Source organism: Gopherus evgoodei, chromosome 23, assembly GCF_007399415.2.
Source record: "Gopherus evgoodei ecotype Sinaloan lineage chromosome 23, rGopEvg1_v1.p, whole genome shotgun sequence".
Taxonomy (NCBI): Eukaryota; Metazoa; Chordata; order Testudines; family Testudinidae; genus Gopherus; species Gopherus evgoodei.
In genome coordinates, this window is record NC_044344.1 from 1,640,547 (window position 1) to 1,653,412 (window position 12,866).

Sequence of the window (12,866 nt, forward strand, 5' to 3'; positions counted from 1 at the left end):
GGAATGGGGGATTTGCATAAAACTTGGAGGTTCTATTACATAACCCTTGCCAAAATTGATAACTGGTCCATTTTTTTGTCATTGTTCCCGCTTCTCCATACTAGCGGCATTAGAAATCAACAGGAGCTCTAGTGATTCATACTGTGTATGAGACTGGTCACTTCATAGCCTCTGGTGCATTGTCTGCTACAGTGAGGGGGCAGAATTTGTAGGTAGTCTAAATCCAAAGCAGGGATTTCACACACCTGGGTGACAGAATGACAGACAATACTCACTATTGATAAATGCAAAGTAATGCACATTGGAAAACAATCTTAATTGTACATACAAAATCATGGGGTCTACATTAGTTACCGGTCAGATTTTGGCATCCTCATGAATGTTCTGTGAAAACATCTACTCAGTGTGCAGCAGCAGCAATCAAAGCTAACAACGTGAGAAACCACGAGGAAAGGGATAGATAAGAACACAGAAAATTATCCTAATGCCATATGTAAATCATGGTATGCCCACACCTTGTATGCTGCTTGCAGTTCTGGTTAACCACCTCAAAAGAGATGTATTAGAGTTGGAAAAGGTAGTGAGAAGGGCAGCAAGAATGATTGAAGGTATGGAACAGCTTCTATATGAGGAGAAATTAAAAAGATGGGGGACTGTTCATCTTGGAAAAGAGATGACTGGGGGGAGAAACAAGAATTGTAAAAGCATGACTGGTGTGTAGAAAGTAAATGAGGTGGTGGTGGTTGTGGTTGTATGTGGTATGGGTTTGTTTTGTTTACCTCTTCACATAAAACACAAATCCAGGATCAGCCAATGAAGCTAATAGGCAGCAGGTTTAAAAGAAACGTCATCCAATGCCCAGTCCATCAGTGGAACTCTTTGAACAGGGGATGTTGTGAAAGCCAAATGGATAGCTGGGTTCACAAAAGAATGAGAAGTTGATGGAGGGTAGGTCCAGCAATGACTAGTAGCGAAGTTGCTCAGGGGCACAACCCCATGCTCTGGGTGTCCTAAACCTCTGACCCCCAGTAGCTGGGGGTGGATGTTAGGGGCTGGATCGCTTGATAAATTGCCCAGTTCTGTTCATTCCGTCTGAAGCGTCTGGCATGGGCCACCGTCAGAAGACCAGCTATAGGGCAAGATGGACCATTGGTCTGACACAGTCTGACTGTTCTTGTGTTTAGCTGGGAGTGTCTCTTCCCATCCAAACAGAATAAATGTTTTTGACTTCCTTAGTGGTGTGATTCTAATACGATGATTCTTAATGTGTGTCATCATACAGACTACTTTGTAAGATCCTCTTCCCTTAACACCCCAACTCCCCATGACTTCCTGTGTTCCAAGCTGTGGACCCATCCAGTGCTTCAAGAACCCCTGGTTTAACAGACTGCATTTGGCTAAGCTACCCAGGCTCTTACAGCTCTAAGCATTCATGAGCTCAGACCATGTTTTCACTTTATGGGGGTGGCTTGATACTCAATTTGCTCATAAAGGAGGAAAGGGGCTCTGTTGTACCGTACATGCCAAGGCACTGAAGATGGGTTAATCTCACTCCATGTGTAGCTAGCGTGACTTACCCTAGTGTGTGTATTGGGTCTGAGTTCTGCCATAGCCCAATTTCACAAAGGGGCTGGGTGTGGGGGAGAGGAGGCTCATGCAACTTGGCTGATCTGTGGCCTGTATGAAACTAGTCTGTTCATGATCCAGTTTTCGGTAGGCAAGTATCCAAACACTTGGCAGGAATTGCTCTAGGGTTCTCCGCTACCTGTCTTAGCAGCGACGAGAGCATGGTGCATGGCTAGTGTCCCTGATGGCAGGCTCCGGAATCTGGGGCTCACTTCAAACAAAGTACTCGGTGAGATCACTGGTGAGGGCAAGCTGAGGGGGGAGGGTCTTGAGCATTAACAAATACTGATCCTTCCTCCAAGGATGGACCGATAATGCACCCTGTTCACTTGGAGATTTGATTGAGTGGGAGGGGATTCCTTCCTGCTCTTACAGGAGATGAGCTTGCTCCTGGAATTCATGATCAGACCAAAATCCTTCTTCAGGGGTTGCTAATGCACAATCTAATGTCTTCCTCTTCCAGTTGGAAACCCACCTTCCCTGAGTGCATCAGAGTCCACAGCCAGCACAATCCTCTTGCCCCTGAAGTCTTGGCTCTTGGCACTGCCGCACTGTAACGGACCATGGCGGGTCGAGGTGGAGCTGCTCGACCGAATGGACCAGCTGCTGGAAACAAAATTTGCCAATTTAAACTCGTCCTCTTGGGGGAGTCGGCAGTGGGGAAATCCAGCCTCGTCCTGCGGTTTGTCAAGGGCCAGTTTCACGAGTACCAAGAAAGCACAATCGGAGGTGAGTGCTCAGGGCCATGATGGGGAAGCCGCAAGAGTCCTGGTCCATGAGCTAGAGGGTTGGTTTCAAAGGAGCAGGCTAGTGGCTAATGCAGAGGTTAGGCTAGAACTCAGAACTCCCTAGTTGGGCCACTGATGCTCACCTTGGGCGAGTCCCTTCCTGTGCTGGAGTTCTTGATTTGTAGAACAAATGTAATTCTTGCCTGGCTCAGCAGTTCAGGATCTGCCTTAAGTTCGTTAAAACCCTCTGCAGTTTTGGGATAAAAGGACCTCTCCGTTAAAGGCTGACTTGGATCCCAGTGTTAGGTGTGGGGTAGGTAGACTCATCCTGTCGTCTTTCCAAAGCCAGTGAACGGAGTTCTGGAATCCTCAGCCTTTCATAGGCTGACAACATTGCTCCAGTGTCCCCTCGTATTGCAATGGGTGAAGTTGTCACAGGCACATTACGTTGTTGCTATGTGGAAAAGTTAACTGAGACCCAACATACTTCGTGATGAGATTAATGTGTTTTCAACGGGGAACCAGGAGAGTCTGCTCGGCACAAACCAGCACTCTGCCAGCTGGGAACCCCTCCCCTGAGGGAAGGAGATCTTGAAATGACTTTCTTAGAATGCTGCTGTGCATGGCAAGCATGGGGTTTCCCCAGTGTCCTCGACGCACTTTCCCTTCCCACACAGCTGGCTGCCACTCTCCAGTCCACAGTCAGCTGTTGCAGAGATGCCGTGCTCAGACGCTGCTGTGCTTGAAAACATCTGAAATGAACCTGGCAGCCTGAGCTCGTTTGACTTGGCAATCGTGCTTCCTGCTGCTGGGTGGGAAGCTCGGGCTGGCAGGAATTCATAAGACTGGGCTAATTGAATATGGCCAATGGTCCATCTACCAATATTAGGATGCTGACTTCTAACAGTGGCTGGTGCCAGACGCTTCAGAGAGTGAACAGAACAGGGCATGAGATCCAGTCCCAGCTTCTGGAAGTCAGAGGTTTAGTGACACCGAGCATGGGGTTGTACCCTGACCGTCTTTGCTAGCCATTGCTGGACCTTCCCACCATGAACTTGACTGATTTCAATTTTGAACCCAGTTATACACAACATCCCCTGGCGATGAGTCCCACAGTAGACTCTGCATTGCGTAAAAGTTCTTCCTTATGTTTGTGTTTAAACCTGCTGCCTGTTGTTTCCATTGGGTGACCCCTGGTTCTCATGTTATACAAAGAGGTAAATAACTCCTCCCTTGCTCCACAGCAGGCATGATATTCTAGACATCTATCAACTCCCATCTCCCCCTTAGTTGTCTCTTCCAAGCTGAACTGTCCTGGTCTCTGCTCTCTCCTCATATGGAAGCTGGTCCAGACCCCTAATTATTTTTGTTGCCCTTCTCTGTACCTTTTCCAGTTCTAATGGCTTTTCCCTGTCAGCAGGGAGGCTGTAGTGACTGAGACCCATTTTACTTAACTGCTGTCAATTCTCCACTGCTCCCCAGAGTAACCCAACGTAGAAAATAACTTCATAGTTGGCCTCTGTCTGGCATTAAGTCAGAATGTCTGGTCTAGGAATTCTCTAGTACAGAAATGCAATTCTTCACAAATATTCTCTGGAATCGGTGGGACTGGTGAACCTTGATTGATTTCCGTGCATTCATCTGAGCTGTTCCATTAGTCAAGCAGGACCTTTAGACCTGTCCTACGAACGGCCTCTTCCATTTGAAGCAGGTGAACCACTGGCAGTGATCTTGCTTCTCCAGCCCGGTGTTCTGCCATTGCTTGCTTTGAGCACTGCACAGTTTACCTCAGACATTCGATGGCATGTCTGTGTCTGACTAAGGGTGTCGGTCCTAGGAAACAGAGCTAACTTAACACGCATCCTACTTGATTTGATGGTTGTCAAATCTCAGCCTTGTATTGATTTTAAATGACCAGAAAGCAAACTGGCCTTTGCCATTTGTAAAGGAAAACTGGAGGCTGAATATCATGAAGGGCTGCTGAATAGAGCTCCCAGGGGCGTTTGGAGGAACGTTAACGAGATGGGAAAGCTTGTTCTGGAACTCTAGAAATGACTCTGCTCTCTGATGCCGTCTGTGTCAGAGTAAATGGGCCACTGGCAAAGAGCTTTTTTTTTTTTTTTTTTGCTGCAGTTACCTGGCTGAAGAGACTTGCTGGCTGGCCAATGGTAGAGTGTACTAAAGTGTTCCCGCTGTTCAGACGCTTCCAGGGCCCCTTCGAAAGGTTAAGACAAAAGGCACTTCCTGTGCAGAGTAATCTTTTGAAAAGGGGAGCAGGGGCGGGCTGCATACAAACCCCTTTGCAGGCTTCATGTAAAAAGCAGATTCCACTTGGCTTCGAGCATCACTTGTAAGTGTTGGCAGACTGGCTTGTCTTACACACGCTGCTGGGAGGTAACTTTACATGCATTGTGGAGGTGAAATGGAAGGCTTTAGCCTTCCTCCTGGTAGGGCATAACTAGAGCCACAGTAGCTAAGAGGAAGCTGTTGAACGTCTGAGCCCCTCTCAGCACTGACTGGCCTGCCTGATAGAGAACTCCTGGCGTGTCCACAAACCTCAGGAATGTCTAAACCCCAGCTCTCCACCAGCATGTGCTAGTTTGCCTGTGATCGCAGCTCTCCCCTTACAGCCCCTGGGTGCAGGGGCCATGGGAACACGCTCTCCCAATGCAGGGATGTGCATGACAGGCCTGGGCCCTCCATCAAAAACGGCAGAAAGGGAAGTGACGCAGTTAGAGCGTGGCCCTCTGGCTAGAAGGGAAGAGTTACCTTGCGCTTTCACTTCGTGGAGGGGAACTTTTCCAAGCATGTAAAAACAGGAAGAGACAACAGCCTGGTGCCTTGATGTGTGGTCAGTGACTTGGGTGAGACGTGCAGGACTAGACACTCACATGCACTAGTCACGCCAGCTGAATGACATGGATGTGCGAGCAAATCTATTCAGGATCTTTACTGCTTCAGTGAAGCCACATGGGTGTGCTTGGATCAGCTGTTCTGCCTGGAAAGCCACTTCCAGACACGCCCATCTCTGACCCATGTCTGTCGGGAGTGGAGCACGGTCCCAGCATGTTCCACTGGATCAGCAGCCTGGGCATTGACACCCTCTTGGCCCAGAATACCCTGCGCCTGCCTGCGTAGCACTTAATTCTTCATCTCCATCTCGTCTCTGCCAGCTGCTGAGGAGAGAGAGGCTTCATTGTCCACCCATTCATGACCTCTCAGCCTGGCAGGGGACTAGCTGTGGTGTGGAGAACTAGGAAGGAATTTGTCAGTGTGGCTAGACAGCTTTTGGGGACAACCACTGCTGTCCAATGACTCGGGCTGGATTTGAGCCTGACAGACCCCTCTCAGCATATGTACAATGTGCCCAGCCATTTAACTGCATCAGCTGGGTGAGGAGCTCCTAGCCCACCGTTGAAAGCAGTCAGCAGGCACCCCTTGAGGATCTGCAGCAGTCTGTAGCGGGCCTCAGCTATGTTGTGGGGGTTGGAGGTACCCCATTTGAAGAGTGGCTATGCAATTGCCCTGTCCTTGAAACCACTTCAGGAATGACCACCAGCACCTGGGCAGTCAGAACCTGGTGGGCCAATGGCTGGGTCGATGCTAGTCATTAAGGGTCGTCGCTGACCACTCACTACACCAAGCAGATTCCACCCTCCTGTCCTGTGGGGGCATACATGGCTGTAACGACACACAGGAGAGGCTCTTAGGCCATTCCAGTCCCTTGGTCTGTGGTAACTTGATCTTCAAAGCACACTGCAGAGCAGGCAAACCGTATTGAAGTGACCCTGGCCCAGGGGCTACCTGGCCTTCAGTGACCTGCTTTTCTGACAGCTGGCTGGGGCTGAACGCCACCGTCCCCTAGAGGGACCCTGGGCAGCTTCACATGTAACGAATGGCTTCGGCTCTCTTTGTAGCACTTTCTGGCTGTCCCGGTTACTGGCTGAGGATGTCGCTGGCTCCCTCAGTGCAGCATCGTGGTCAGAAATGGGATTCACAGTAAGGAGGCATAAGAACAAGTGGTTCGAACCTGACCACTGACCAAGGAGCCAGGATGGCTCTGCTACACGGATCTCCTCGCTCAGGAACCCACCCCACACCTCACTGGTAACACGGAGGTGGGCTCGGAAATGCTCCGAGATCTCCAGAGGTGCTAGGGACTCAACATCCTCCTGTTCCAGGGCTGTCGACGTGAGTGCTAGAAGACGCATGCTGAGATCCCGCTCTGGGCCTTAGCAACCATGTGAAAAGAGCCTCTGAGCGAGCCTAACTGTGTGACAAGGAAGTCCTCTCCCGGTGTGCTGCAGGGGCCAGGCTGTGCTCGGATGCACCATGGGGCAGACTGGTTCTGCTGTGTCAAGGAGTTCTTTTGGCTGCTAGAACTATGGTTTGGTTCCTGTCTCTAGCTCATGATTGTTGTAGCATCAAGATGCCCTAGCTGTAGCCACGGGCAGCGTTCCTGACTGCTGGGTAATGTAGCCCTAACTGGGGCTTCCCTCATTTCTTAACTGTGACATTCCCCAGGGTGTAACCTGGGCTGCTGTGTCCCCATAACTCTGTAGCCCGGGGTGCCTGTTGCACTGCTGGGCTGTCCGAACAGCCACTCCTGGCCTGCCCTCGCCTTCGGCCTGCAGGATCCCACCCAACTGAGTATGCACATGCTCTCCAGCCCTCCATGAATTACCTAAGGGCAGCACCCGCATAGTCCCAGCCTTGATGCTCAGAAATACTGTTCTCAGCATCCTCCTGGACAGGATAAGCTCAGAGATGGTCCATCGTTCCCCACTGGGAGGGATCGTGCACCAGCCGTTATCCCCAGGAGAGGTTTCTCAAACACATGGGTTTAGCTAAATCGTGTTTTATTAACTAGAGATCTCAGGTGGTAAGGCATAAAAGTTAAAGTGGTTACAAAAGAAATAAAAGGAGAAAACGACAAGCTAATTCCAAAACTTTACCAAGACTAATTGGTTTAAAAGCAGAAAAGATTTCTCAGCGATAGCTTCTGGCAGTCTGGAGTGGCTGGAAAACCTCCAGTTCAATGTTTGTTTCTGTCTTTCAAGTACTGTAGGGAAGAAGCAGTAGTGCTGGAAGCTCCCTAGAAGTGGAGGGGGAGGTGGGGGATACTAGCACCTGAGCCAAGACCCACACCTCTCCGCCCCTCCCCTGAGGCCTTGCCCCCTGCTCGCTTCTCTCCGCTCCTTCCCCTAGTCACGTGCCCTTAAGGCAGGTAAAAAATGGTGGGGGCTGTAGCCCTCTGGTCCCCCTGTTCTGGTGCCCTTGGGAAGAGAATGTTAGGGACACTCCATCCCTTTCTGCTGGAAAACCCCTGGCTGGGTCACGAGGGCAGGCAGCTCCCTTGTGTACTGGAGCTCCAAACTGTCCTTCAGATGAACTGTAAATGTCCTGTTCACAGCTCCCCTCTGCTGGCAAATGCCCCATGCAGCAGGTAATGGCTCTTGGCTGGCGTGCTAGGGGTCTGTCTCTGAGCAGTGGGTTTGTGAGCATTTCCCGGAACGACAACATCTTACAGTGACAACTGTAGAGCCAAGTCTCCTTCTTTGACATGCAGTGATGTCACACGCACTTCAATGGGATAATATGCAGCGGATTAGGAGTTTCCAGAGGGCAGTTCCTGAGGCATCCTGGGTACAAATCGAGCTGTATAAAGGCAGTGAATGTGGGGTGGGGAGGTGGGGTGGCTGTCTCACTAGAGCAAAGAGAACCAGGTTCTCAAAGGCCAGCTGGCTTAACCCAGGGCAGTCCGACTCCCTTAACTGACCAGCCGCTTCTCCCGCAGCTGCCTTCCTAACGCAGACAGTCTGTCTGGATGACACAACGGTGAAGTTTGAGATCTGGGATACAGCAGGACAAGAGAGATACCACAGCTTGGCCCCGATGTATTACAGGGGGGCCCAGGCAGCCATTGTCGTCTACGACATCACCAACACAGTGAGTACTGAGCTGCTGGCCACAGACCGGCTTGCTGGAGGGGAGAAGGGCCAGTGTCTGGGTATCCTGCTCCTTGGGGCGCTGCAGGGATGATGTCAGCTCAGGACTGGGGGCCAGCAGTTGGGGGGGGGGGGCAGGTGTCTAGTCCCTCCTCTGACACTCCCCAGTATCACTTCCCCTTGGCTCTGTAGTGACCAGCCACTGAGCATTGGCTCATGCTGCTTGGAGACAAACCGTTCTTGCTGACTAGAATCTGACTCTCAGGGTTGGAAGGGACCTCAGGAGGGATCTAGTCCAACCCCCTGCTCAAAGCAGGACCAATCTCCAACTAAATCATCTCAGCCAGGGCTTTGTCAAGCCGGGCCTTAAAAACCCCTAAGGAAAGAGATTCCACCACCTCCCTAGGGAACCCATTCCAGTGCTTCACCACCCTCCTAGTGAAAAAGTTTCCTAATATCCAACTAAACCTCCTCCACTGCAGCTTGAGACCATTGCTCCTTGTTCTGTGATTTTGGTAGCACTGAACAGTCCAGATCCATCCTCTTTGGAACCCCCTTTCAGGTAGTTGAAAGCAGCTATAAAATCCCTCCTCATTCTTCTCTTCTGCAGACTAAACAATCCCAGTTCCCTCAGTCTCTCCTCATAAGTCATGTGCTCCCCTAATCACTTTTGTTGCCCTCCGCTGGACTCTTTCCAATTTTTCCCCATCCTTCTTGTAGCATGGGGCTCAAAACTGGACACAGTACTCCAGATGAGGCCTCTCCAATGCCGAGTAGAGGGGAATGATCAAGTCCCTTGATCTGCTGGCAATGTCCCTACTTATAAAGCCCAAAATGCCGTTAGCTTTCTTGGCAACAAGGGCACATGGTAGACTCGTATCCAGCTTCTCGTCCACTGTAACCCCTAGGTCCTTTTCTGCACAACTGCTTTCTAGCCACTCTGTCCCTAGTCTGTAATAGTGCCTGGGTTTCTTCCATCCTAAGTGCAGGACTCCCCACTTGTCCCTGTTGAACCTCCTCAGATTTCTTTTGGCCCAATCTTCCAATTTGTCTAGGTCCTGCTGTATCCTGTATCTACCACTCTTCCCAGTTTAGTGTCGCCTGAGAACTTGCTGAGGGTGCAGTCCATGCCATCCTCCTGATCAGTAATGAAGATATCGAGCAAACTGGCCCCAGGACTGAGCCTTGGGGCACTCCGCTGATACCAGCTGCCAGTGACATGGAGTCATTGATCACTTCCCTCTCCAGCCTCTGTTCTGGGCAGGAAGGGGGAGGGGCTGCCCTCCCTCACCCTACCTCTTGCCTCCTTCTAGGACACCTTTGTACGGGCCAAGAACTGGGTGAAGGAGCTGCAGAGGCAGGCCAGCCCCAACATCGTAATTGCATTAGCAGGCAACAAGGCCGACCTTGCCAGCAAGAGAGCCGTGGACTTCCAGGTAACAGAAATCGGCACAGAGGCTGCCCTAATTCAGAATTTTCCCTTCCTCTATCTCCAGTGTCAGGCTGAAACCTATCCAAGTGGCTGTATTAGAGCCCTGGGGGAAAGCTGTGTTCCAGGTGGCTGCAACATGGTAACCCCCAAGCCCTGCTTGAAGGGAATTAGAGCCCACCTGTGTCCATCCTCTCCTTTCACAACCCTTGTCTCCTCCGTGGGGCAGCCTCATCTCAGAGGTGGGGACTGGAACAGGCTGACCCCTTAAAGCGTCATCGCTGGTGTGCTCTGCCCATGCTCGCTATGATGCCACCCTTCAGCCAGCTGCCTCCTTCCCCAAGGCAGATGAGCCACATCCCGCAGCAGCCAGATGTCTGAGTGTCTTTCCAAGGCGGCTCTTTAAACAGATTCCCTGCCAGCTCCCACCTCACTGAGGGAGCTTGGTTAATGCTGAGCTTGTGTCCCATCACTTCCCATCACGCTGCGGTTCTGCGTGCAGCACTGAAATGCAGGCTGGCTCGCTACCATAGCAGCCTGGCCCGTGTGCCTCCCGGCTAGCGGCCGTAGCGCAGAACCCTGGTGAGCAGCGCCCCAGACGGGTCTGCCTCGTACGCCTCAGTGGAGCACCTGGCTCATGCTGGTGGGAGACCTTGGGGGTGCTGTCAGATGGGCAGAATGCCAGTGCTGTCAATTACAGCAGCACAAGTCCTCTGGGGCACGAGGGGACTTGTCAGAAGAAGGCAAAGCAGCAGAACCTAGTGGGATAGGGCCTCCGGAGGAGCCCAGGCTGCTGTCTGTCCTTAGCCTGCCTTCCAGGCACACTTCCCCCCCCCCCCCAGTGAAGGGGGAATTCTGGGCCTTCCCCATGCCCCTTGTGAGCATAGGGCCAGCCTTACACTCTGACTGCCTCCAGGAAGCCCAGGCGTATGCGGATGACAACAGCTTGCTGTTCATGGAGACCTCGGCGAAGACAGCGATGAATGTGAATGAAATCTTCATGGCAATAGGTACGTGGGGTAGCCACAGTGCCCTTAGCGATGTCTGTCTGTCTGCACCATGGCAAACCTGCCCACCCATCTAACAGCAGCAATTCCCTGACTCTACGCCCCAGGGCAGCGAGAGACTGCCCAGTGAGCCGTCCAGTCGCCCGGCTGGACATGGCCACCCCTGCTGGTTAAAGGGCCTCTCCCCACCCTCCCCCAGCAGAGAGAATTGAGCCTGCCCACTATGGGTTAGTGCCGAGCACACCTGGAATTGGCACTTACCTTTCCAGTCCCAAGCCCAGCAGGAGGGAGAGACCTGCCTGGCGTGGCACGAAGGCTACCTCCCTGGGGAGCACGAGCTCGGCGCTGACGTCAGTCACCAACTCCTCTGCATATGAGCTGCATTGACCCGTTCCTCTCCCTCCAGCCAAGAAGCTGCCGAAAAACGAACCCCAAAACGCTGCCGGTGCTCAGGGCAGGAATCGGGGCGTGGACCTGCAAGAGACCAGCCAGTCCAGCAGGAGCCAGTGCTGCAGCAACTGAGCCGCTGTTCCCACCTGACCGGAGCCCTTCCAATGACCTGACTGGAATCCACTCGACCCAATCGCACTTATGGTAGAGCAGCTGGCAATTGCCGCTGCTGTGATTTCTCCATCTCCTTCTGATCATAGGCTGGAGGGAGCTAGTCCACCTGCACCTTTCTGTACAAATACTAATTCCATTTTAAGTCTTAAGTCACTTTTTTAATATATGAACTGCTCATCCCTCTTCGTTGTGGTGGATATGTGGGCTGGCCTCTTCCTCGCCTTTGCTAGGTGAGGGCTAGAGCCGAGCAGCTCTCAAAGCTTCCCGTTCACTTTTGGAAACAAGGGTCCTTCATCCCTTAAGTGGGAATTTGTTTGTTTGTTATCCACGTGAACAAGCCACGGCTAGTTCAGTGCCTAGAACAACCACTAAACAAAACCGTAGCGTTATAATGCCATTCAGCTCTGGCATCCGAGCTCGGTCTTGACCAAATCACAATGAGTATTTTGGGGTGGGGGTGAGGGGGGGCAGAGGGGAGCAAAACTGGTTTCTTCTGTATTTTGTATTGTACGTTTCTCAACATGTAACCAATCAGTATCTTGTCAATATAGTACATACCAACTAGCCTTCTGTCGTCCTCCTTTGGTGTTGGACTTTAGCATGCCAGCTCTTTTCTAGCTCTTCAGTTCGTGTAATGCACTAATAATCCTCTTGCAATTTTTTGCAAAAAAAAATCTTGTATAAAAAGCAAAAGAAAATTGTCCTTTTTGACGGTGATGTGATGCCACTAATGTTAATAACCTTGCTCTGTGCAAACCGCTCTGGTTTACTGATGTACAGAAATGGGGGTGGAGGAGACTGGGAGGAATTTGTCTGTGGAAACCATCTGTATAAAACTTGTAATTCCACAAAATAAAACCTGGAGGGAGGTATTAAAATTGCTTCTGTTGCTGGAGTCTAACTCACGTTGGCTGCTGCCTAGTACCTGATGCAATGTTATACAGACTGGTATTTAAAGAGGAACTGTCAACTTAGTCTTCATCACAAACTTACGGTGTATGATTAAACAATTTTTTTATAAATCTAATGTGACCAGAAATGTTTGAGTTTTATTAAAGCCACGTAAAGGAAAGGTGGGTTCCGCTGTACCCCACACATCACGCTAGTACCTGAAAGCTAAACTGGCCAGTGTAGTTTCATTATGAATTTGTTCTGCTAGTGCACAACACAAGATCTCAAGAGGCCAGTATTGTTCCTGCCACTCTACGTATGGGGGAATGGAGGCACAAGCGCCTTACCCAGATCCTCCAGCAGGCCAGTGGCAGATCAGGGCTAGAACCCAGGTCTCCTGAATCCATCACTGTTCTTCTCACTACTCCTTGTAGATTACGGTGGCAGTGTCTAGATTCCCCGTTGTGCTAGGTGCAGCTGCCTAAGGTGTGTGGAAATGCAGATGGTAAATGGCTGGCATGGTGGAGAAAACAGAATGGATTGTCTTGAGAACACAGGGACTCTTTAAAAGGCACAGAACCAGGCCTAGAGAGTGGCAAGATGCAGGGAAAACAAGCCTCCCATGAAATGAAAGTGGCTCATCTGTCTACAGATGACAGCCTGGAGGAAAAGG

The 12,866-nt window shown here is 51.1% G+C and overlaps 1 protein-coding gene across 1 annotated transcript; it reads left to right on the forward strand.

The window, feature by feature from the left end:
* The first annotated feature begins 2,169 nt into the window (after nucleotides 1-2,169).
* RAB5C (RAB5C, member RAS oncogene family) lies at nucleotides 2,170-12,183 on the forward strand. The gene is made up of 5 exons (XM_030541099.1): nucleotides 2,170-2,355; nucleotides 8,152-8,303; nucleotides 9,616-9,738; nucleotides 10,648-10,741; nucleotides 11,145-12,183. The coding sequence occupies exons 1-5, from the start codon at nucleotides 2,190-2,192 to the stop codon at nucleotides 11,258-11,260; spliced, it is 651 nt and encodes a 216-aa protein (XP_030396959.1). The 5' UTR covers nucleotides 2,170-2,189; the 3' UTR covers nucleotides 11,261-12,183.
* Nucleotides 12,184-12,866: the final 683 nt, after the last annotated feature.